The following is a 22,811-nucleotide window of genomic DNA, read 5'->3' on the forward strand; positions in this document are numbered from 1 at the left end:
GGCCAAGAGTTCTAGACACAATGGCCCAAGAGACTCGGTTAGGAAGCAAACTGATAGTGTACGATATCCACATTCACTTACAAGAATATTGTCCGGTTTGATATCAGCATGAAGGATGTTGGCCTTCTTGAGAAGCTTCAGGGCCAAAAAGAGCTGCTGGCTGTACGAGCGCACCGCCTTTACGTGGAGACCGACGTCTTTGCCGTATTTCTTGAGCACCTCGCGCAAGTTCATGCTGAGAGGTTCAAAGACCAGACACAGATGCTGCTTGTGAAAGAAGTGCCGGAACAAGCGCAAGCAGTGGAACCTGTCGTCTGGGTCAGCATCGTTCAGCCGTTTCAGGATCTCCAATTCCTTTAGACCAGTTTTATGCCTATCCAACAGACAGAAACATCGTCCAGAAATGTTAGTTAACTGTGGTTTTTTTTGCAATTACGCACACTGTCAGAGCATGGGTTGTTTAGGTGAAATGAAAAAAAATATGAGGGATTAAAAATGTCCCTTAAGGATTTCATGAAACTACACGAAGCTTTGAAAAATATGAGCAGAATGAAAGATATTTTCGGGGGCTGGGTATGCGACACACAATAAAATGCAAAAAAGCAAAAACCATTTGCCTTTCATTTAATTTTGCAGCAATTCCAAAAAATAGTTTTCAATACATGTATTTCATATTCTTCTGAAATTTCATGAAATATTTCACCTAAAATTTGACGATTTTATTTTTCATGAAAAATTTCAACCCTGGTTACAGCAGCTTAAAATGAAAGATCGGGAACTGAGCTTAAATGCACCCAAAGAGCAAGGATTGGGATAAATTGTGAATTGATCGGAAGTTAATGACTTGCTGTTGGGTACAAACAAGATTCAGCTTATCCCTATAAGAATTCAGACTGATAGTCTGTCTTGGCTACAACGATTTTCTCCTAAAGGTAGCGTAAACAGGATTAATGAAAAAAGTTAAGAACATCCAAGACAAAAGAGGCTCGAATCTTCAGACCATATGCTGAGTAGCGCAAGTTTAAAATGCCTGTAATCGGGTGTGACGGAAGTGCTATGTATTTGGCCTGCACTTCTGTTGATTCTACAGAGAGGGAAAAAAAAGACATAACAAAACGAACGAAAGCCTGAAAAATATTTTTAATGCTCAGAAAATAAAAATCTCACACTTTGCCTGATGTTCATCTCTTCTTGCAGATTAATGCAAAAAGAGAGAATTTTTTTGATCCGCTTCGAAATTTTATGTAGAACGCAATGAAAACGTAAAAAATTTCAAAGTTTTACTAGTAAAAAATCAGCATTTTCTAGGTTCACCAACTAACGCTTACTGCTCGCCAAAGAACTGAAGATTACTAATGTCAAAATCACTGAAGTAATTTCAGTGTTCTTCACAATACAACGTTTTTCAGAGTGATGAAATTTTTTTGACTATTTACAAATACAATGTTCTAGAGTAAAAAGGAGCGTTATTTGTCCGACAATATATTAGTTTCCGATGATTTATTTGATTTACATTCATTTTCATGAGCAGGAAGTTTGAGTTTGCTGATTCTAATGTAAACTTCATGGGGTGGATTTAACTTCAACAGGTGTTGGCCTATCCACATTTGAACGTATTTCTGCCAAATGGAAAATGGAACTATGTGCATTATGACATGAGCTCTGTTATTCATATATTCTTATGTGTCTCAGGACTCATGTCTTAATGCACATGGTTCTGTTTGGCAGAAATACGTCCATTTCACATTGCCTAATTTTCTTTGATGTTTTATTCTTTTAAACGAGGAACGAAATTATCCAACGCCCTAAAACTTCTTGGGAATTGGCCCTGGATTATAAATGAATATACCAAAAAAAGCTCACATTTCAGTGTTGGTTGGTTTTCTATTTAAGACATAAAACATCAGAGAAAATTAAGCTAATAATTTGTAAAATCTGCCAGACTAAGCAATAGACAAAGAAGACAGGGAGTGTGGAGCGATCCTATAGGTTGAAATGGGTGGTTCTCATAGACTAAGAGGGTAAAGAATAGAATGACTTTAGGGTTGCCGTTAGTTAGTCTACCTCCTTTGTCCTTTGCAACCACCCGCTTCCACCAATAGGATCCCTTCATATCCCATTTGTCTTCTTTGTCTACGACTTTGTCGATCAATTGCAAAAATTAGCCCGCTGTCGACTCTGAACTCGTTTGACAATTTTTTTCTTTGTTTTTTATTTATTTATTTTTTTTTATCTGCGAGAAATTTTGAGGAGACAAATTTCTAAGTGTATTAGTCCTTACTCTGTTAAGTGGTTCATTGGAAAATTTTGGGAAATCACAACACCAAATTGCAATTAACAGTCGGCATTTTGAAAAATTCTTTGAAGGACACTGGGATACTGTAACATTTGCAAATTTTCCACATGGGACATTTTGCACTCACAACTGCAACTTTAACAACTCATAACTCCTGAACAGATCGCTTTTTCGGAAAGTATAATATATCACTGGAAATGCAGTATTGAAAATCCCATTATAAATATTCTTTCTTTCTTTCTTTTTTTTACGCTTCAAGTATCCCACGAGGGGTAATCCTATGCTTTTCCATTCCTATAGCCTCATCCTCCTCCGTCCCTAATCAAGCCAGCCCCAGGTGACCGTTGTTTGAGACCATCAAACTCCGTCACCTGGCCGGGAATCGAACCCAGAACCTCCCAATCATAGAGCGAGCCCTACAACAACTACACCTTGGAGGCCGACATTCTTAAAGCATTGATTGAGGATCTGCTTTGGACTGGGATGAGTAAAATTTTAAGGGGTCTACAGTCTAGTTAATCATTAGCAACTCTACCACAAATACAAAGTGTTCAAAAAAAAAAAAAAAAAAAAAAAACATAGGTGACAATGACTTGGATTTTTTTTGCCAATTTCTTTTCTGTCAATTTTTTTTCAAGTTTCTTTCCTTCTTCAGTTTTTTTAACTTTCTGTTGCAGACAGGTTCAAAATCCTTGAGATTCACAGTTTACCATTTTGATTGCAACGGGTCAGTGGCGTGTATTTTTAAAATTAATTCTCTTGACACAATAAAAGAGTTGAGTTCCCAGTAATTTTTCCGGACTTTTTTTGACTTGAGTTGAGAAAATTGACTTTGAAGTTGCCAAAATCTCGAACCATTTGAAATGATATATTTTGACTGTCTAGTATGACGTTGGCAGACGGGGAGTCCAAATTCGCTGATTGGCTGAGGCCCAGCTGAAGAAATAGTAGTTCCTCTGGTTGGTCAGAATTTAATCAGCTTTTTCTTTAGAAGTGTTATTTTAAGCTTTTCTATGAACTTTTATGTTGCGTCTGAAATTTCACTTCAAGAACAACTGTCAGATATTCTGCAGAAATGTTATGCCACTGACCCTGGTTTACTACGGATCCATTTCACAATGGAAAGGAGATGGAAGAATGTAAAACAGTATCAAAGCATTCACACTTATCTATGCAACGTAAAGAGTGGAATGAAGAGTTGAAGGAACGGTTAGAAGAGAAGCTACATACTACCACTGGGAGCTGTGCTGAGGCCGGCTAGTCAACTGTGAGCGTTTTCACCATTTAACTTTCACACCTACAACCACAACAAAATTAATAGAAACGATCCAAAAATTTGAAAACATAGTTGCTGCAATAACAAATAATATTCCCCAAATATTTTTTTAAGTTCATTTCAGGGTGCCTAGAAATTTTCCGGAAAATAATTCCCTGACAATTCCCTAACATTTCCCTGATTTTCCTGACAAAAACGGCCACAAAACCGGGAAAAATTTAAAATTCCCTAACTGACAGAAAAAATAATTACCCCACATTTCCCTAACAAAAAAGAAAAATATTCTTAAATTTTCGACACAGTTAAACTGATCAGATGTAAGAAAGACTTTTTTCATGTTGAAGGAATAGAATGTGATAAATAGAGCAAAATGTATAGTGCCTAAACTTAAGCGATACATTTTTGCCTCATTTTTAAAATTTGGAAAACATTAGCAGAAATTCTGATGGAAAGTTTGGTATCAATTACATTTTTCTGAAACTTGATTCATCATAAATTTTCAACAAAAAAGAAAAATCGCGTTTTTTGATTTCCCTGACACGAAAATCACTTGCAAAGTAAAATTCCCTGATATGCCGAATTATTGCGAATTCCCTTACGTTCCTCTAATTTCCCTAACAAAAAAAAAAAATTCCCCGACATTTACCGCCTTTCCCAGTCGCTAGACATCCTGCATTTTCTGAAAGTAAAGAGTGAACTTAACTTTTGGGAATTTTTTCGGATTTTTTTCTTAACCCTAAATGACAGAGAAACCCCGTTTTAAAAATTGAGACCTACTCGCAACGAAATTCTTGGCGGGTTCTGATAATGTAGCCAAGCAAGGAAAACGCCGTTTGACTGGCTGATATAGTCAGCTTCAGGCATCAGGAGGCTTTGTTGACTCGAATAACTTTGTATTGTTGATTTCCATACTTCTCGTTGCGCAATTCATTTCCGTTCTGAAATTTTCAAGAGAATATGTATCGCATTGTGCTTTGGTTCATACATTGTCTTCTAGCCCACTAGTTCCGAAAACTAACATTAGGATCACAGGAAAATTAGGAGGGGAAATTCTTTGTGCATCAGTGATTTTATCTTAATTTTTGAGAAACAGCAAGTTGAAAAATGGGTTAAAAATTACATCAGATCGCCTTTCATAAGTTTTTTCCTGCCTTTCAATATTCAGTTTCAGTTGGGACAATCTGAGTATGACTTAGACAGAAACAAATACGTGGGAACCAGGCCATTAATGAGCAAATTGATAATGTGAAGCTAATGTCATCAAAATCTTTCCCCGATTGTACAGAATTCTCAGAGAGAAAATAACACTTTTAAGGTCATCAGTAACTCAGAAATTTTTACTCAATGAGCTAATGTACATTCGACATCATGTGTGATACGTCATCAGATCAAAATAGACATCTTTAGTTCAATGATTTGTGCTTTTACGATTTTGCGCTCAAGTCTGTAAAAGCCCATGATTACATTTAAAAATGAAATCTGGTAATTTTATAACCTTCTTCCGATCAATTTAATATAAAAATTATGTGTTTTAAGATGTGAAAAAATCCATTGACTCACAAAATGAAAACTCATTTTGAGATTGTTTGGACTTGGGATATTCTTTCCGCAATACTGCGAATTTTGAGCATTCTCCTTAGGTCTCCTATTACTTGACTTTATTAGAGGTACATTACTAATTGTTGACGCTTGGGTAAAAAAACCACGAAATGCGGAAGGATTCATTGACCGCAATTTTCCGGAGTTAATTAATAATGGGTTAAAAAAATTGGATAAAAAGTCTAGCTACCCAATTTTCAGATGGTGATATCTCCGCTCGCATTGGTAGAAGAAGCTTTGGTTTGGGGGATGCTCCTTACTTATCACTTCAGTCAAGGTTCAACCATCAAAACTTAATTCTGTGCTGTGTTAGACAAACCCATTCAAGAAAACTATCCGAAGAGTCATTTTCATGGCATGGAAAGAAACGAACACAGCACAACTCTACCTATTCTCCACACCATGTTGAATAAATCATCAATGCTACATCAACCCGGGAAAAATTTTAAAAACTTAGATTGTACAGTCAAAAGGAGAAAGAAAAATGGAGGATAAAATGGACTATATTTTGCAATTAGGAACTACAATTTGCGGCTCATACTTGAAAACACACATGTCTCTGAGAAGATTAATAGTGCATACGTTGTTTTTAAAATGAGCTAGAAATTGTGCTTCCTGATTGCAAAATGGAGGATAAAATGATGAAATCAGACAGATGGCAGGCCAATACATACCACACTTGACTAGACGAAGGGTGCATATTTGATAAGGTTGCTAAGTGTGAGGCTGATCAAGGTTTGCCAACACCTCGATTGGAATTCAGCTGCGATTTTCAACGCAAATTTCGATCTAATACTAAAAAACACGATCGGTTAGTACCATTCGACTGATAAATAGTCATCGATTCTATATATTAAGAACCATTTTACCACAGATGCGATTCTCTTGAGAGATAATCGACTTAACTTGACTGACCTCTCTTCAAATTTTCTCCTTCAAAAACATTTTGTCTGCCTACATGTGTTGGGTTGACAAGATTTCTTTAATTGCTAAATTTCCTGTATTTTCAAAAATGTGGAGCATGGCAAATACTTTTAACGATACATTGATTGAGATCGGAAAAAATGTATTGTATGTGGCAAGTTATTGCGGAAGGAAATTTTCAAATTTTTTCCTTATTCTCAATCTAAATTGACCTAAATGTTTTGGATGTAAAATTTTTAACAGTAATTGATAAAACTATGGATTTTGAGAGGGTAACTTCAATTGTTGGCGTGCAAAATTTAAGGTTTGACAGAAAAATGGGTGAAGTCTAACGTAGCTGTCCCTGAAAATATATTCAGTCTTACGCTAGCATACAAAAATTTACTAAAATTGGAGGTGAACTCTCCCATGACAGCCTCACTTCAAACATTTTTATGAAAGCTTGATTTTAAACAAAATCAACCCCCTTTTCACTTTTTCTCGCAAAGTTTCACACGGAGAAATTAACTGCAATTGCACGGCTCATGCATAAGCTTTAACCTGAAATTACAAGCAATCATAGTGTCACCATGTTAGTGTAAATGAAAAACCCTAAAGACAATGTAAAAGGTGGTTAAACATCAGCAAAACGGGAGGTGGAGTAGGCTGAATTAGCTTTGAAAGAAGCTTTTGAATTCGGGCTTTGAGGCATGCCAATAATTGAAGAGCTTATTGCGATGCATTCATTATTTCGGCATTTTTTTTTTTATAAAAACAGCATTTATGCCAAGGAGGTCAATAATGACTCTTGCAAAAATTGGCATTGCTGAAATAACCAGGAATTAATAACGATAAAGAGGAGCTTAGGCACCATCAAAGGTTGTCAAAATGATGCTGTTTCTTATTGTTGGCCAACCAAGATGCCATCGATTCAAGGAAATTTCTTTGAAAAATTGTATATATTTCAAGCCTTCATGCAAGGGGTCGTCATCTTAGGGGATTTGATTGCAGAGTTTATTCTTATTTTCCTATGACAGCAGGCTGATTATTGAAACTGACAGACAAAACGGTGGATTGAGAAGATGAAGGGAAGATAAAGCAATCCTATTGGTTGAAATGGATGGTTGTAACAGACAAAGGGAGAAAATGAGCGACTAACTTTAGGATCTGTTGTCTGTTTAAATTGGTTAGTCTATTACTTATTTCCTTGGTTTGTTGCAACTACCAGTCTCCACAAATAGAATTGGACCATTTAAGTCCATATATTTGTCCAATAATTTCAATGGTCACCCTGCAAAGAAAAATTTTGCGGAAGGGACTGAATCTGTCACAAAGGTTAAGTTGAAATTGACAAAATTCTCCACATAAGCCATGAGGGTAATACAAGCGCTACAGTAATTGTAAAGAGGATGGTTGACTAACATGATTTCATTGTTACGGATGATTTTGACAGCAACATCTTGGTTCCCACGAGCTGTGTCTCTGGCTCGAACAACGTTTGAAAAGACGCCTTGTCCTGTGTAACCGTAGACAATATACCTCGTGTCCAGTTTTTCTCCGATTCTAACACGATAGTAGCCTTCCGCATCATCCCAGTTGTCGGTCAGAGCAGGGTTCTCTGGGCCAGTTCGTTTCTTCCCGTCAACACCTGGGCTCTGCAAATCGAAAGCACAAACATTCATTCTAGAAACTGGTGGAGTTTGATGTTGACAAATGTGAATCTTGGGATACTACATAATATTATTTCAGAAAATGCATTGAAACCAAAGGGAGAGTTAAAATCTGCATTGAGAAAAGAAAAGTGCGTCATCACCTAATTTTTCAATGCTTTTTTCGGACAATTAGACACCTGACGACCATTTTTCATTCCTCATGGATAGTGCCTGGTTAGATGAAAAAAACACAGAAAGATCAGTTGATCATGCACTTTTTCTATTAAATTCCGGCTCGAATTTTTCCTTTGATTGTACCCATGTAACTAAAGCTGTTTAGAGAAAGGCTTCAAAATATTATTAAAGATAAAACACGACATCAAATTTGTCTTGCCTTCATGTGATGTCATAAACTTAGGGTCAATGAGAAACATTCTTTTAACAACTTCAACTTTAGGTTTCTTTCTTCAATAAAAAAAAAAGTATTTAGAGCTTTGCAAAGCTAGGAAATACATTTGGACAACTTCAACTTTATGTTTCTTTCTTCAATAAAAAAAAAAAGTATTTAGAGCTTTGCAAGGCTAGGAAATACATTTGGAGCGAAGATTTACTTCAGATACACCTACTTATTGGGCACTTCCAGATCTTGCAATAGTTTCTATTTTCTTCTTTCAAAAAAAAAAAAAAAAAAAAAATTGTACAGACTTATTAAAAAATTGCTCTTGGACACAAAGAAATTTCCATGGGACTTTCAGACAAAACAAAAAAACCGCTCACTCATAAACAAAATAAATAGCTCAATGAAATCTGTCAATAAGAGATACCACTCAGTTCCCTTTGGAGAAAAACAACCGTCATGCCATTTAACTCTCATCCTGTTGGGCAGTCTCTTAAATTGAACTCACACTATAACTTTCTCCATCCATAACTTCAGCAAACATGTCCCAATTTTTATCACTTTTCTTCTTATCTGGCTCGCCTTTTGCTTGCGAACTAGATGTCTGCTTCTCCTGATCAACTTGCTCAAAGCGAGATTTGCGTTTCACTTTCGTCGGTGTTTCCGCTACATCCTGACCAGATTCTTTCCCTGATTCATTCACGCTATCCTTGCGTTCCTTACTGCTTGAGGACTCTTTCGCTTCCTTGCCACCGCTCGATCCCTTCGATTCTTTACTAATTTTGCTCTGCTGCTGCTTTGCTACTGCTGCTGGCTCGCTACTACTGCTTGGTTCTTTGCTACGCGACTCCTTTGGCTCTTTACTACTGCTATGGACTTTGCTTGCAGTGAGTGGCGCAGGTTCTTTGAGCGGTTTTTCCTCCGGTTTGACCGTATCTTTGGTTGGTCTCGCCGGCGACGGAGCTTTCATCGGCGGATTTGAATCTTCGCTCGTGTTTGCACCTAGTCGCTGCAAAAAAAAAAATGATCAGAATCCTAAAAGACAATTTTTTTGGACAAATTTTAAACTAAAGCCGAAATTGTCTAAGCAAGAAACATAATGCAGTATGAATTTGCAGGTGTCTAAAATTTTGTAAATTCAATGTTTAAAATGAAACTGCTGAGAAAACTGAGCACGAGGATATCCTTGGTTTCTAAGTGGAACAATTATTGGAGGAAATTTGACAAAATAACCTAGTCTGCTGTAATACATGTGTTTAAATGAAAAATGCAGCCAGATCGTCACCTCCCAGGCAAAGTATCACAAGCGCCATGCGACGTTTAAAAATTTCCGCCGCCATTTTATTTTTTTACTGAGAAATTGTTGGTTGAATCTGTTCGAAAATTTCACTAAATTTTAACGGCAGCACAAAGAAAATTCGGTGTAATTTTCGGACAGGTTCGTTGAACAATTTCTCTGTAAAAAAATATAATGGCGGCGGAAATTTTTAAACGTCGCATGGCGCTTGTGATACTTTGCCTGGAAGGTGACGAGATGACGTCCCAAGATGGCACATTTTCTCACTTTTAAAACTATTTTTCTCCAATTTCCTATTTCAGAAAAAAGTATGAAAAATACTGCAAACCCTGTTTGTTAGGCACTCTCAAATGAAGCAATAAAATTTGTGTGTGCAAGTTCTCCATTGTTGAGATCTAATGAAGAATTACTTAGGTTTATCTATGATCAAGTCTTGGAGTCCTAATACGGGATGAACACTTTGGAGAAATTAAAGTACTTCCTTCTGGCTGCTGAAAAATTAGGGAGTCAAAATTTTAAAAAAATCAAGTTGATTTTCAGTTTTCCATCACAGCATAAAGAGTAAAGAAGCTTGTTGCGTAAATTTCAAGGGACTTCCTTAAACAGCAACTATTAAGTCAGGAGTTGAATGTATTTTTCACATTTTTACAGTGCTTGCAATCCTACGTTGTACTTTCAACTTTTTCTGGATTCTTCAAATGTTGACAGATCTTATGATTTTTAGCTAATTAAGAAAAATCAAGCATCAAAGACCAGATTTCTGAGACCAGCGCAACTGACCCATCATATCCCATAATGATACAAGTTATTTGATGGATTAACAAGCTTGATAATATACTTAATGTTAATGCGAGAGCTAGAAGAAAGAGGCATACTTACTTTCAATAGTTCCTCTCTCTTTTTCCTCCTTCTTTCAATAATTTCTTCTTCATTTTCTTCTTCTAAATCAATATTTAAGTCAATACTGAAAGAAAAAAAAAGACAGATTAGAAGCATAAGAAATTTGAAACAATAAAGCGCGACTTGAGAGCGCAAATTAATACAATTATATCATAATAAGTAAGGTTTGCTTTTTTTTCGTTGCGCAAACACCATGGATAGAGCAAAACTGTAACTTTTAACTACAAAACTGATTATAAATCCCTCCTACTTCAGGCACAGCTTCTTCAATTACAAAAAAAAAGAGACTTCTCTCACTTTTCTGTCACTTCTATCCCCCTCCTTGTTCAAATCTACCAACTAACTGCAATGAATACATGCATTTGACAAATTTTTAGCCCTCGTCACTAAAGCTAAGGGAGTAAAATAGACAGAGTTTCACAGAAACGCACCAAGTTGCATTTCTGAAAAAAGAAAAAAAAATGAGACTGGAATAGTTTTGAATTCAACAAACCATAAAAAAATCTCCAGTCAAAAATGGGTCAGTAGCAGTTCATTTTCTGAGAGTATGGAGTAAACTAAGATTTTAGGAATTTTTTACTTACACAGAAAAGAAACACAGTCTTGAAAATGCCAGAAATGGGACACATTTAAAACAAAATTATTGGCTGGCTCTGATGACGTAGTCAGGCAGGGGACACAACATTGGCTGATGTACTCAACTTAGCTTCTGGCATGGCTGTGACAATTTGACTAACTGCTTTTGAATAGCGTTTTCTTCCTTAGAAGTACTTGAATGAACTTGTTTGTTTTTTCCTAAAATTGGACATAGGAAAAATTTAACTGTAACCGTGTGGACATTCCTTACCACTACCCCATTGGCAGGAAATCATCATATGATTCAGTGCATTTTCCTTATGCTATAGTGGTGAGACTTAATTTTCACACTAAATTAAAAATTTTCCTGGGACTAAAAAAAATAGTTAAAAACCTAACTGGTCAAGTTCTGTTAACACAGAGTGTACTACACTACCGTGCTAAGGAAAAATGCCGTATGAACCTTCAGGCGTTGTGAAATTTTCTTTGATAAAACACAAATTTCCAGGTAAACTTAGGAATACCTTTCTTTAAGATAATTTTGTTCGCAATTTTGCCTCAAATTCCTGAAAATTTCAAGGAAAAATGTTCATAACTTTTCTCAAAAATAAACATTTCATAAAAGGAAATTTGGCAACTCTCAAACGTTCACACAGCGTTCTTTCTTAGCACAGCAGTACTTGAGATTTGCCAATTTCTTCAAAGTGAGGAAATTTTCATTTCCAAAGACTTTTTCATCAAAAGCCTGCTGTACGTTAGTTCTGCACAAAATTAAACATCATAGAAACAGTGAGGATAAACGGAAGGTGACATAAAATGGATAGAAATGGAAAAATAATGAATGAACATGACTCACTTTTCATCTTCAGAGGATGACTTGTCGACTTTCAGTCCTTCTGATAAGCTATCTTTGAATTTGTCGGTTGATCTATCTGATTTTCTGTTCTGGTACCTACAAACAAAAAAGTAATTTGATAAGATTATCAGGGAATAATTACTTACGTTACCCTGTTCACTGCCAACATTTTCAGGGGACCCTAAAAATTTTTCCAAGTGCTGACTCTAGCTGAGCTAATTTTTTTAAAAAGTTTAAGTCCTCTACCATCAAAATTGGACCAGTAGAACCCAACAAATGGAATATCTATTATAACAGACAAAGGCATTCAATTAACTTTTATGACCACGTAAAACATAGGAGGTGGAGGAGTTCCAATTTCAGAATTTAAAAAAAACCAATTTTTAGCAATAGGTAAAATTTCATAAATATTTCCAATCTTCAGACAAATCTTTTTAAGGGGGGGGGGGGTAGGAGGGAGGAGTTCAAGGGATGACCTCCCCTCCTCCTCTTGTAAATCACTCTTGCTTATAAGAGAACTCTTGACCGGCTTTGTCTATTACAATGGACATTGATTTTCAAAACATTCATTTCTCAAGGGTGCAAAACCTTTCCGACTGACTTTATCCAAGCGAGAAATTCATCACAGAGCCGTAAATTAACAATAGGGACCTTAAAATTAAAGAATAGGCTACCCAGCGCTTTTGGGAACAAACATAAACAGAGGCATTTCAGCTGATCCGGAAAAACGAAAAAATAACAATTTTGAAGTAATCATAGTAAATTCCCAAAATGTAAGAATAAAAGCGCTGCTCATGAAAAACGGCGATGAAGACATGTTACACTGAATAATAAAACTTATCATAACAATTCCTTTGATTTACCTGACTTAATTTTCAAGCACCCAAAATGAATGTCCCTTGTAATGGATGAAGCCAGTGGTGAATGGGTTAACAAAACTTAAGGTAACAAAAACCCCCTGAAAGATTGGACAGCTTAGTCCGGAATGAGCCCAACTGCATTTCACACTGCCAAATTTTTCTCATGTTTTACTTTTTTTTAACTCTACTACTTAGCGCCCATAAACTTGCTGTGAATTTACTCTAAATCGAATCAGTGAGAATGAAAACACACACTCTCGGAAAAATGAAAATAATTAAAACACATACAAAACTGCACAGAGGGTGAAGAAGTTAGTTTAAGAAATAGATTTTTGCTGCCAAAAGACAAGTACTTGTGGACACTTTAAAGGTCCATGTTGGAACAGATACGCTAACTTCAATGGCCTTTATGTACATTAAATGTCTTTAATGGAAATTGAGCATTTCTGAGTTACAAGTTGGTGTGTTTTCCTTCTCACTGATTCAATTATGAAGCATTATATATTCACAAAATTTTAAGTATCAGTGTTACTTATCTTTCTGTTTAAAAAATAAAATGTCAGATAAAATTAGGCAACATCTGGATTACATTTATCAATAAGGAACCAATATCTCTGGCTCTTCTGTAAAAGCACTTTTCTGCATAGGGAAACCAATAGCATATATGAGGACTTATACGTAACAATAGCGGTCGCTGACATCTGCCATTTTTAGGGCAAACGCTTTTTTTGAATTCTGGAGCCCTCAAAAATGCCTGTGCAAAGTTTCAGACTTCCAGTGCAATTTTTCGGTGAGATACGAACTGAAAACCATGTTATTTGTAAAGACAGCGGATATGAGAATCCACTGTTCTCCCCAGCCAGCGCAGCAGGACAACACAATAACTGCCCGCGCACTGGCCATGGGCAGCAGCTGACACTCAAATGATACGTATCGGGACCGTCTTGCCAGAATCGATGAGTTTTTGACAGATTTTATAATTTTTTCCTTATTTTTGTTGTAGAAGTTACAGACAGTTTAGTTTCTTGTTCAAGTTTATTAAATGACTCAGTATTGACATACTTTTGGTTCATTCCAATCGTTTCACCAGCCTGGCCCTTCCTGAAGACTTTGTTTCATGTCAAAAAAAATGTTTTCAGTAAAAATAGCGGATGTCACATTTTTTTCAAATCGCTGTTACTCCTTCAGTTTTTCACTTACATACATCGTAAAACGTCTGTTTTTTACAGGAAGAGTTGCTCTTCGTGAAAATCTTTGTAAGAATCCTCTCGGTTATACGGGCGGCAAAGTGCAAAGCTTCGAAACCTTCAAACGCGATTTTCTCACTATGAGAAAACTCCACATCCGCTATTGTTACATAAAAGTCCTCATATGTTGTTTCTGAAATGAGCCAGATATAGTGGTTCCTTATTGCAAAATGTAATTCATCTGATGCAGTTAGGTTGCTCTCTGTTCAATACACGTCCAATTTATCTTCAGAAAGAAAAGAAAATCTCTTGAAAAATGTCTCTGACTACAGACCTTTCTCTTGCATCCAGTTTGAGATAAAGGCCACTATCTGAGGGGAAAAGGGACCTTAAGCATGGAGGCAAATTTTTTTCAGACAGCAATATTTTCTCGAGTTGCGTTGAAAAATGAGAATTCAAGTTTCCAATGTAAAAAATGGCTATTTTACATGGATGTAAATGGGGAAAAGTTCTAATATTTCAGCACTATCTGACAACAAAAATTGCCAGATAGAGCGATATAATGTGAATATTTTACATGGATTTAAATGGGGAAAAATTAACATTATCTGCAACACCTACCTATCCCTACTTGAGGAGCGACGATACCGATCCCTGTCGAATCTGCCTCTATCTCTGCCATGATCCCTTCCTTTCTTGTCCCTGTCTCTGTCGCGACCCCCTCTATCTCTATCTCTGTCTCTGTCCCGTAGTCGCTCTTTCTCTCGAGCTTCTCTCTCACGTTCGCGGTCCTTCTCTCGTATCTCTCGCTCCCGTTGGATATCCCTGTCTCGTTCACGATCTCTGATTTCTTTTTCGCGGGCTTCCTTCTCGCGATCCCTTGCTCTGCTGTCTTGACCTGAAACAAAAAAAATATCGTGACGGATTCGGAAAAATTTAGGATTACTTCATAAGATAAGTTTGAGTTTGAACAGTCTGATTATTATGACACAAGTTGAAAAAGCTGACTGGATTACGTTTCGCAATTCGGAACTACAATTTCTAGCTCCGTTAGAAAAAATGTATGAACCATTAGTTTCCCTATCCAAGTAAGTAAGTGTTTTAATGGATGAGCCAGAAATCGCAGTACCTCATTGCAAAATGAAGTTCAAAAGTTGGAGAAAATTCACAAGAAAATTTGTTTAACTTTTTCAAGTTAGCTTTAAAAATTTTAAATAAAAAAAAAAATCTTCCTTTCCCTTACCCACTGAGCGATGAAAAGCTTGCCAAAAAACTTCTTCCCCCTGACTGACTGTGCGACGAACAGTTTGTCCAAAAACTTTCTGCCCCTGACCCACTAATCGGCTCCCCTCATGCCTCAAGCTCGCCATTTTTAAACAGCTTCGCCGATTTTGCTCGAATTCAATACCAAACCAGTCCTGGGGGAAAAACACTACCCATAAAAATCTCAGCTCAAAATATTCATTTTGACTCGAGTTATCGAGTCCCACCCCTCAAAATCTATTGCCTTAAATTTTAATTTTTATTTGGGAGGATAGTAGCTCTAATGAGGCTCTACAGAATGCAAAAAAATTGGTCAAAATATCTTGCAACGTAAGAAAGATATGACTACTCAAAAATCGGCCGAAATACATACATATGTACATAATACTTAATTAAGAAAGTCTCCCCTCCGACTTGCCCCTCTTGTAATGTCCCTGTCTCAGTCAGATAAGTTTTAATATCTTGTCCTATCTACGAGCAACTAAGATCCAAAACTTTCCCCATTCTTTCTGATCCCAATACAATACTTTCAAAATTTTCTCATAAAATCCCTCCCTTTTTCAAACGACTTAATCTCCAAATTTAATTTATTTATTCTTTGTCCTTTCTTTCGATTTTTGTACTTCAATTTTGGTGATCTCTGATGTAGGTGTTAATGGCCCAGCTTTGCTAAAACACCTACATATAAATAAGTGTATAAAACAACAACATACAGTTATATAACTACACATGAATTTGAATGACATATATTTTTGTGATCTACAACCTGGCGCTCTTCACAAGATCTCAGGTCTGGGTTCAACATCATGGGAGAATACAATAAAAAGTTCAGTTGTGCACAAGAGATACAGCCTCCTTAGCGAATTAGTAACAGGTCAAAAAATAGTCTAAAATCTAAAATCCATCGTTTAAGCATAATTTGAGGATAAAAAGTCACACATCGTCAAATTTTTATCCTCATTAGGCACTTCTTACTACACTACCAGCCATCAAATTTACCTTGAAAGAGATTTGAAAAGACTTAATGCTTGTAGTTATTTTCCCCCCTTTTTTATGTGTTTTGTTTTTGAGACTCATACTGTGCCACTTTGTTTTTGCTGTCTGTTATATTTGTTATTAGGACTATACTCCCATAGAAACGCAAAGAAATAAAGTAAGTTAAGATAAGATGGAAATGCATCGTGGAGAAACGTTCTTTACAGATCCCACCTGAGCATGAAATTTTGCTTGTGGGTCCTTATCGGGAAGTTCTAGAAATCCTTCAAAATTACATACGAAAGGTTAGAAACCATGACAAATAGTATCCAAAAACTATTGTGTTGAAGATTACCTAATAAAATTTTAAACAGATCTCAATTTTTATTCTATTTTTGAATTGATATACTATTTTCTTTTAAGAAAAATCTAAATTTCCACAGGTGTATCCCAAGTTCACAGAAGGGCATGGCTCTTAAGGGCCTCATTTTCTAATTTCCCCCTCTTTATGAGCCATGCTACAACATCTCTCAATCTTTTACGATTTCCTCTTTTTAAGCTTTCGAGTTTGGGTGAAAGCTCCTAACCTCCTCTCATTTATCAACATCATTTAAATGTGTATTGATAATTCGGACTACATTTTGCAGTAAAGAACTACTATTTCTGGCTCATCAGAGTACCCATACTTATGCCATCAGATTTCTTATGCCGATAGGTGATTTTGTAGATGGGTCAGGAAAAGTAGTGATTCGTCGAAGTTCATTTCTCAGTGCCATACCAATGTGTAGAATTTTTTTCGTACGTGCCGTACGAATGCCAGTAATGTTATTCAGAAGCACAAAAAAAAACTTAGTACATTTGTCAGTACTTAGATAATCGTACAGTCATTTAGAAATTATGAATTTTGATGCTTGAGTTTTAACCCTGCCTACAGGTACAACTGAGTGTTGAAGTTGATAGACAAAGCGATAAAAAGGAACAAGGAGAAATGGAGCAATCCTTTTGGTTAAAATGGGTGGTTCTTACAGACTAAGGGAGAAATTGATGGATTAACTTTAGGATCTCTCATGGGTTGCTGTTAGTTAGGCTTTTACTTATCTCCTCTGTCCATCGCAACCACCTGCTTCTACCGGTAGGATTGCTCCATTTTCCTTTTGTTTTTTGTGTCTGTTGCTTCGTCTACCAATTTTAATAATGAGCCTGCTGGAAAGAGACTACTGTCAAGATTCTCTGAGAATTCTTTTAGGATTTAAAAGTAAGTTTGTTAAATTGCAGGACAAAGGGTACAAAAGCTGCAAAATAACAAAAATTGAAACACAAAGAAGACTACTATGAAATACTCACTGAGCTGCGATCGGCTTCTACTTCTTTTGTGGGTAGAATCCGAGCGATGCCTTTCACGCTCTCTCCTCTTCGCGTCTTCATCTTGTCTGCGCCGCACTTCCTCTCGTTTCTTCCGTTCTTCCTCACGTCTACGTTCTTCCTCCCTCCTCTGAGCCTCTCTTTTCGCCCATCGCTCTTCTTCCTCCTTACGCCTGATCCTATCTCTTTCCCTCTCCCGTTCTCTGTCTCCATGACCTATTTTGGAATCACCCGGTTTCCTTTTCTTCCTTCCATCGACATCTTGGCTCCTGTTGGGAGAAAAAATTGAAATGATTAAATTCGCGATGACACTTATAAAGAAAACAGAGATCATGGACAACATGAGTAGAAAAAGTATGGTGAAATGAAACCTTGTGAACTTCTAAAAAAAAAAAACAAGTTGAAAAAGTGTCGTGCTTGCATGGAGCTATAGTTCCTCTTTCTAAAAATTTAAAGTCAGCAGAAATATTTTTATACCTAGGCAAAAATTTGAGATAATGTTTGTTTTCTGCCTGAGATCTCAAGCAAAGATAGAGCTACAAACCTGTTTCTCATGGTTCCAGTACCAAGTTACCTGATTCCCCAGGGATGCAGAGAGTTCTTGATTTTCAAAGTGACGACAACCCCCCTCCCACTTTCTCCGACGACCTACTCTTTTTTGCGGCTTTCTCATATTCAAGAAGGAGGAAAGTGTTGAGAAAGGAAAATATGAAGTAGAAACGAAGAGAAAGGAAATGAAAAAATAAGGACGAGATTTTAAGAAAGGAGCAGAGCAGAAAAGAGAATGAGAAGGAAAGTAGAGAGAAAAAGAAATTAGAGAAAGGAGCAACGCTTATCACATGTTGCAACATGTTGTGACTTTTTTCGGCTTGTTGTTGGCTTTTTTTTCTAATTTTTATTACATCAAGGATCAAAAATATTGATTGTGATACCTTTGGTTAGAGAGCATAAGCTTTTACCTATCTAAAAGAAATACGGATGCTACAAAGCGACCAAAATCACCGGTTAAAATTTAGAAAGTACTTACGGACTTCTCTTCCGCCTTTTCCTTGATGATTTATCGTCCGAGTCGTCATCTACGAGGTTAATAATATCAGTTTTGGCATTGAGATTGTCGTTATTCCCTTTGTTGATGTCACTCTCTTTGTCACTTTCTGAGTCATAAGCTCCTAAACGTGCTTGAAGCAAGGCCTGTGTAATAAGAAGACAAACAATTTAGTAGGAGAAATAGTTCAATTAAAAAAATAGAAAAAATCGCAAGCAAGTTTTGATGAACTATTGAATGGGTCTGTGTTGAACTTAATTTGGAGGGAAAAGTAAACGCTGGTGACACTACCAGATCAAAGATCTTGAATGCAGTGTTTCAAAATTTCTGCGCCTCTTTCTTTGTCCTGGAGGATTATTACAGCATAAGTACTTTCGCAATTAATTTTTGGAGACTCTTCCAAGAAAGCAAAAAAAAAATGACACCAAGATTTCTCTTAGACTGATGATCTTTTAACTGCCAAAAGGGTAATATGTAACAAGAAATTTACGACATAGCAAGCGGAGACACACTTGAGTTCCAATTTCACTTTGAGTTTCGAATAGCAACATTAAAATTCATGATGCTAAAAACGAACACAATTTTGATGATAGGTAATCATTTTTTATTCATTAACATTTTAGTGCAGATGTTACTCAAATTTAATAACAGAAAGGAACCAAGTCACATCAGCTATTGCCAATTTTAACTAGGCAATTTAATTTTTTACGAGAAAACGTTTGTGCAGATCCCTTTGAAAATTTTAAGGAATTAGCTTCGTACTATGGAAAAAATTCACTGAAATTTGCACGAAGATCCGCACAACTGTTTTCATGTAAAACATTAAATTAGCCAATTCAATTTGGCAATAGCTGATGTGGCTTGGTTCCTTTCTGGTTGAGGCAGTCCATATGATTCTTCAAACATTGCCATATTTTCTTTAATAAACAACGAATTCAATGTAAAAATTGGGATTATTTTTTCTCAAATTTTTCAGACAATTTTATCCGCAGTTTGATCAAAAACATCTGAAAATTTAAAAGACAAATATACAAAGCTTTCCCCAAATATACGGGTTTTATCCAGGGAAATTTGACAACTTTCGAATGTTCACACGGCATTCTTCTTGAGCAAGGCAAAAATCAAAACACAATAAATAGCCTTGTAAGCTTGTTGAAGAACAAACCTTTTGGCGCATCAAGTCCTCCAGATTGATATCTTCATCGATTTGGTCAACGTCGATACCATCAGAGTCCAAATCGATAACTTTCTTCTCAACTGAGGCTTCGAGGTCTACAAAGACAGGCTTGGCATTGGCAGGGATTTTACCTCCATTCATGACAGTTCCATCCTTCCCTGATTTCTTCCCGTTTTTAAGCTCAGCAGCAGCCTCTCCATTCACTTTGGCATCCTTCTTGTGCTTGTGCTTTTTCTTGTGTTTCCTGAAAGGTTGCCACATCATGGAATAATAGTGGATATTTTACATGGATTTAAAAAGTGCTGATCTTTCAGCACTAATTGACAATGATGAAGATTAAAAATTGTGGTTTTTTCTTCTGTTTCCTGAAAGATTGCCGGATTGAGAGATGAAAAGTGAATATTTAACATGGATTTAAAAAGTGCTGATCTTTCAGCACTAATTGACAATGATGAAGATCAAAAATTGTGGTTTTTTCTTCTGTTTCCTGAAAGATTGCCGGATTGTGAGATCAAAAGTGAATATTTTACATGGGTTTAAATCACCGTCTGGCAGCATTGGAAGAACGAATTCAAAGCAATGAACCACTAGACAGGGTAAAGAATAAAAAACTGCTACACCGAATGCTTCCTTATCAAAATTTGGCACAGAACATGCTGAACATATTAATAATTCCATAAATTGACTTACAAGAGAGAAATAAATTCGTAGTTTGCATTCAACGCTTGAAAATTTCTGAAAATAAGGAGCAAAAAAATTTGCTGATCTCTGATAGAATTTGTCGTTGACGGAGCTATAAAGGAATAACAAAAAATTTGAGGAGTTTCTTACTTTTCATGTTTCTCCGAGGAATGTTTCTTGTGTTTGTGGTGCTTATGCTTTTTCTTTTTCTTCTTTTTTGAAGCATCTACAGTCTTGACTTCCTCTGTTTCTGACAGTTCAATTGAATCTTCCGACTCGGAGAGTTCTATGTCAGAACTCCTGTTAACAAAGATTCGAAAACATGCATTACAGACTATGTGGGATTGTGGGTTACATTACGCAGTAAGGGACTACTATTTCCTGCTTTATTTTTAAAAGCACCTATCTGCATGGGGAAACAAACAGTACACATGTTCTTTCCGTGATGAAGCAGATATAGTGGTTCCTTACTGCAAAACGCAGTCCATTTTGAAAGGGATGAAAAAACCAATCAAAAGAGCTGCAGATAATTCATTAATTGGACCTCATTATGCAATTTGGAACTATCTGCGCCATATTTTAGAAAAAACCTAGCTTAGCAAATGTATGTGTGTTTGACCTCAAACCTCAAAATCAAGCAGCAGGCTGATTATTGAAAATGATAGACAAAGAAAATGCCAAGAAAATGGAGGGACCCTAATAGTTGAAACGAGTGGTTCTTATGGACCGAGAGAGAAAATTATGGACTAACACTACGGTCTCTCATGGGTCTTATGTACCTCCTTTGACAACCTCTCTTCAACTAATGGGACCGTCCTGTTGGGCTCTGCCAATAGCCCGTGTCCCACTATCAAATGAACTCCTCAAATGCAAGATGGCGATTGTTCATCGACATTTGACGGTCCGCTTGCTTTTGGTAGCAGACTTGCGTGAAAACCAGTACGTATCTCTGCCATCTTCCATTTGATGAATTCATTTGTTAGTGGCACGCGGGCTTAAAAGTTTTGATTATCAGCCCACAGAATAAGAAAAAGAAGAGATGCAATCCACAACCTTCCTTACATTGCCAAACTTGACACTTGCGCCTAGCACAAAAGGGCCTTTCTTTTTATCCGTGGAGCGCATGGAACGTGATGGATTGGGATCTTCGCAGTTAGGACCAGTTCATCCGGCCTAACGGCAGCCTCAACCCATCTCGAAGAGCAGTCCAAGCGTTCTACTGGAACGCAAAAGTGGAGCAGGATAAAAAAGTGATGCATTCCGTAGCGGTCCTCTTTGGTTCAGATAAAACAAACTCTAAAGTGGTGCACTCTTCCTGCTTCATTAATACTCTTTTTCAAGGTTATAAATTGAACAAAAGTCTACAGTTTTCATTACGGATGTTATCTACTGAATTCAGAACAATTAAAACTAAATGTCATAAAAAATGGCACATGTATTACTTTTACAGAAGAGGGTAAAGGAGCATAGATCCAGACACAGATGCAGAGTTTTAACTGGAGTGTAAACAGATGCCTGCCTGTTTACACATATGCTGGTTGCAATATCTGTCCATGAAGAGAAGAAGGGTGGGTAAATTTATTTCAAGCTGGGTCTAACCCATTTACTTCTCAAAATCCCAAGGAGTAGCCCGAAGATCATGCCAAAGAAAGGAATAATAACGTGTAGATCAGAAATTCTATGTGAATGAGCGTGTGCTACATTTTGGCATGACAGTCTATAGAAAAAGTCACACTCACATCCCAAAAGAAACTACAAATTTTCAGGATTTACATGAAAAACAGCAGACTCGTCTAAAACAGGATCTAACCTGTTAGGTTAGACTAATGATCAACCTGCAGACTAAGCTGCGGACAGAGATAATGAATAGTACGACACCATCCTTAAGTGAGTAGACTGAAGTATATCTTTTCGCAAAAGCTTTCAGAACAAGGCTCTTTTCAGCGGCATGGTCCGTTGAAAAACCCATCCATTAAGAGGCAGAATCATCTTGATTAGACGCTCAGAGGGAGGTTGTCGACCCAGATTGTGGAGAGAAAAATATACAACCAAATTGATAAGCGGTAAGATTACTGGTAGGAAACGAATCCAAACGTTACTTACCCCATGATGAAACCGCAGGAGATGTGGAGAAAGAGGCCAGGCGCCAGTGGCCGGATTCAGAGAGTCCACATAGCCGGTGCCCGCACGTATCGGCACGCACTTCTCACGCAGTTATCACTTATCGGCACGAATTCCCAGCAGAAAAATAGAAATAATTAATGAGGATATATCGGGATTGGTGTGGTTGATGTGGTAACCAAGTAAGTGCAGTCTACCAGAAAATTGGTTAAAATTTGTGGGAACGGGAAGTCGGGGACCATCAGTGGCGGGGAAGGGAAAAGTTCGAGTCCACTGATGAATCGTCGATTAGCGACTGCCGCAAGCGTAATGACGTCATACAATCAAAGCAGAAATGTTGCCAAGAGAGACACGATGTTAACGTAAGCTCAAAATTATCTTATTCTCT

General features: G+C 36.9%; 1 protein-coding gene across 1 annotated transcript in view; it reads right to left on the reverse strand.

The window, feature by feature from the left end:
- The window catches only part of Prp4k (Pre-mRNA processing factor 4 kinase), a 28,062-nt gene extending 5,366 nt beyond the window's left edge, over positions 1–22,696 (reverse strand). The window contains exons 1-11 of the mRNA XM_019043808.2: positions 22,406–22,696; positions 20,453–20,602; positions 19,610–19,865; positions 18,427–18,590; positions 17,382–17,668; positions 14,421–14,697; positions 11,753–11,848; positions 10,300–10,384; positions 8,632–9,132; positions 7,497–7,729; positions 82–373 (exon numbers count right to left, since the gene is read on the reverse strand). Coding sequence (XP_018899353.2) covers positions 82–373; positions 7,497–7,729; positions 8,632–9,132; positions 10,300–10,384; positions 11,753–11,848; positions 14,421–14,697; positions 17,382–17,668; positions 18,427–18,590; positions 19,610–19,865; positions 20,453–20,602; positions 22,406–22,410 — 2,346 coding nt within the window. The 5' untranslated portion in view covers positions 22,411–22,696. The remainder of the gene's footprint in view (positions 1–81; positions 374–7,496; positions 7,730–8,631; positions 9,133–10,299; positions 10,385–11,752; positions 11,849–14,420; positions 14,698–17,381; positions 17,669–18,426; positions 18,591–19,609; positions 19,866–20,452; positions 20,603–22,405) is intronic.
- Between the last annotated feature and the right edge of the window lie 115 nt (positions 22,697–22,811).

This window comes from Bemisia tabaci, chromosome 10 (genome assembly GCF_918797505.1).
Source record: "Bemisia tabaci chromosome 10, PGI_BMITA_v3".
NCBI classification, from domain to species: Eukaryota; Metazoa; Arthropoda; class Insecta; order Hemiptera; family Aleyrodidae; genus Bemisia; species Bemisia tabaci.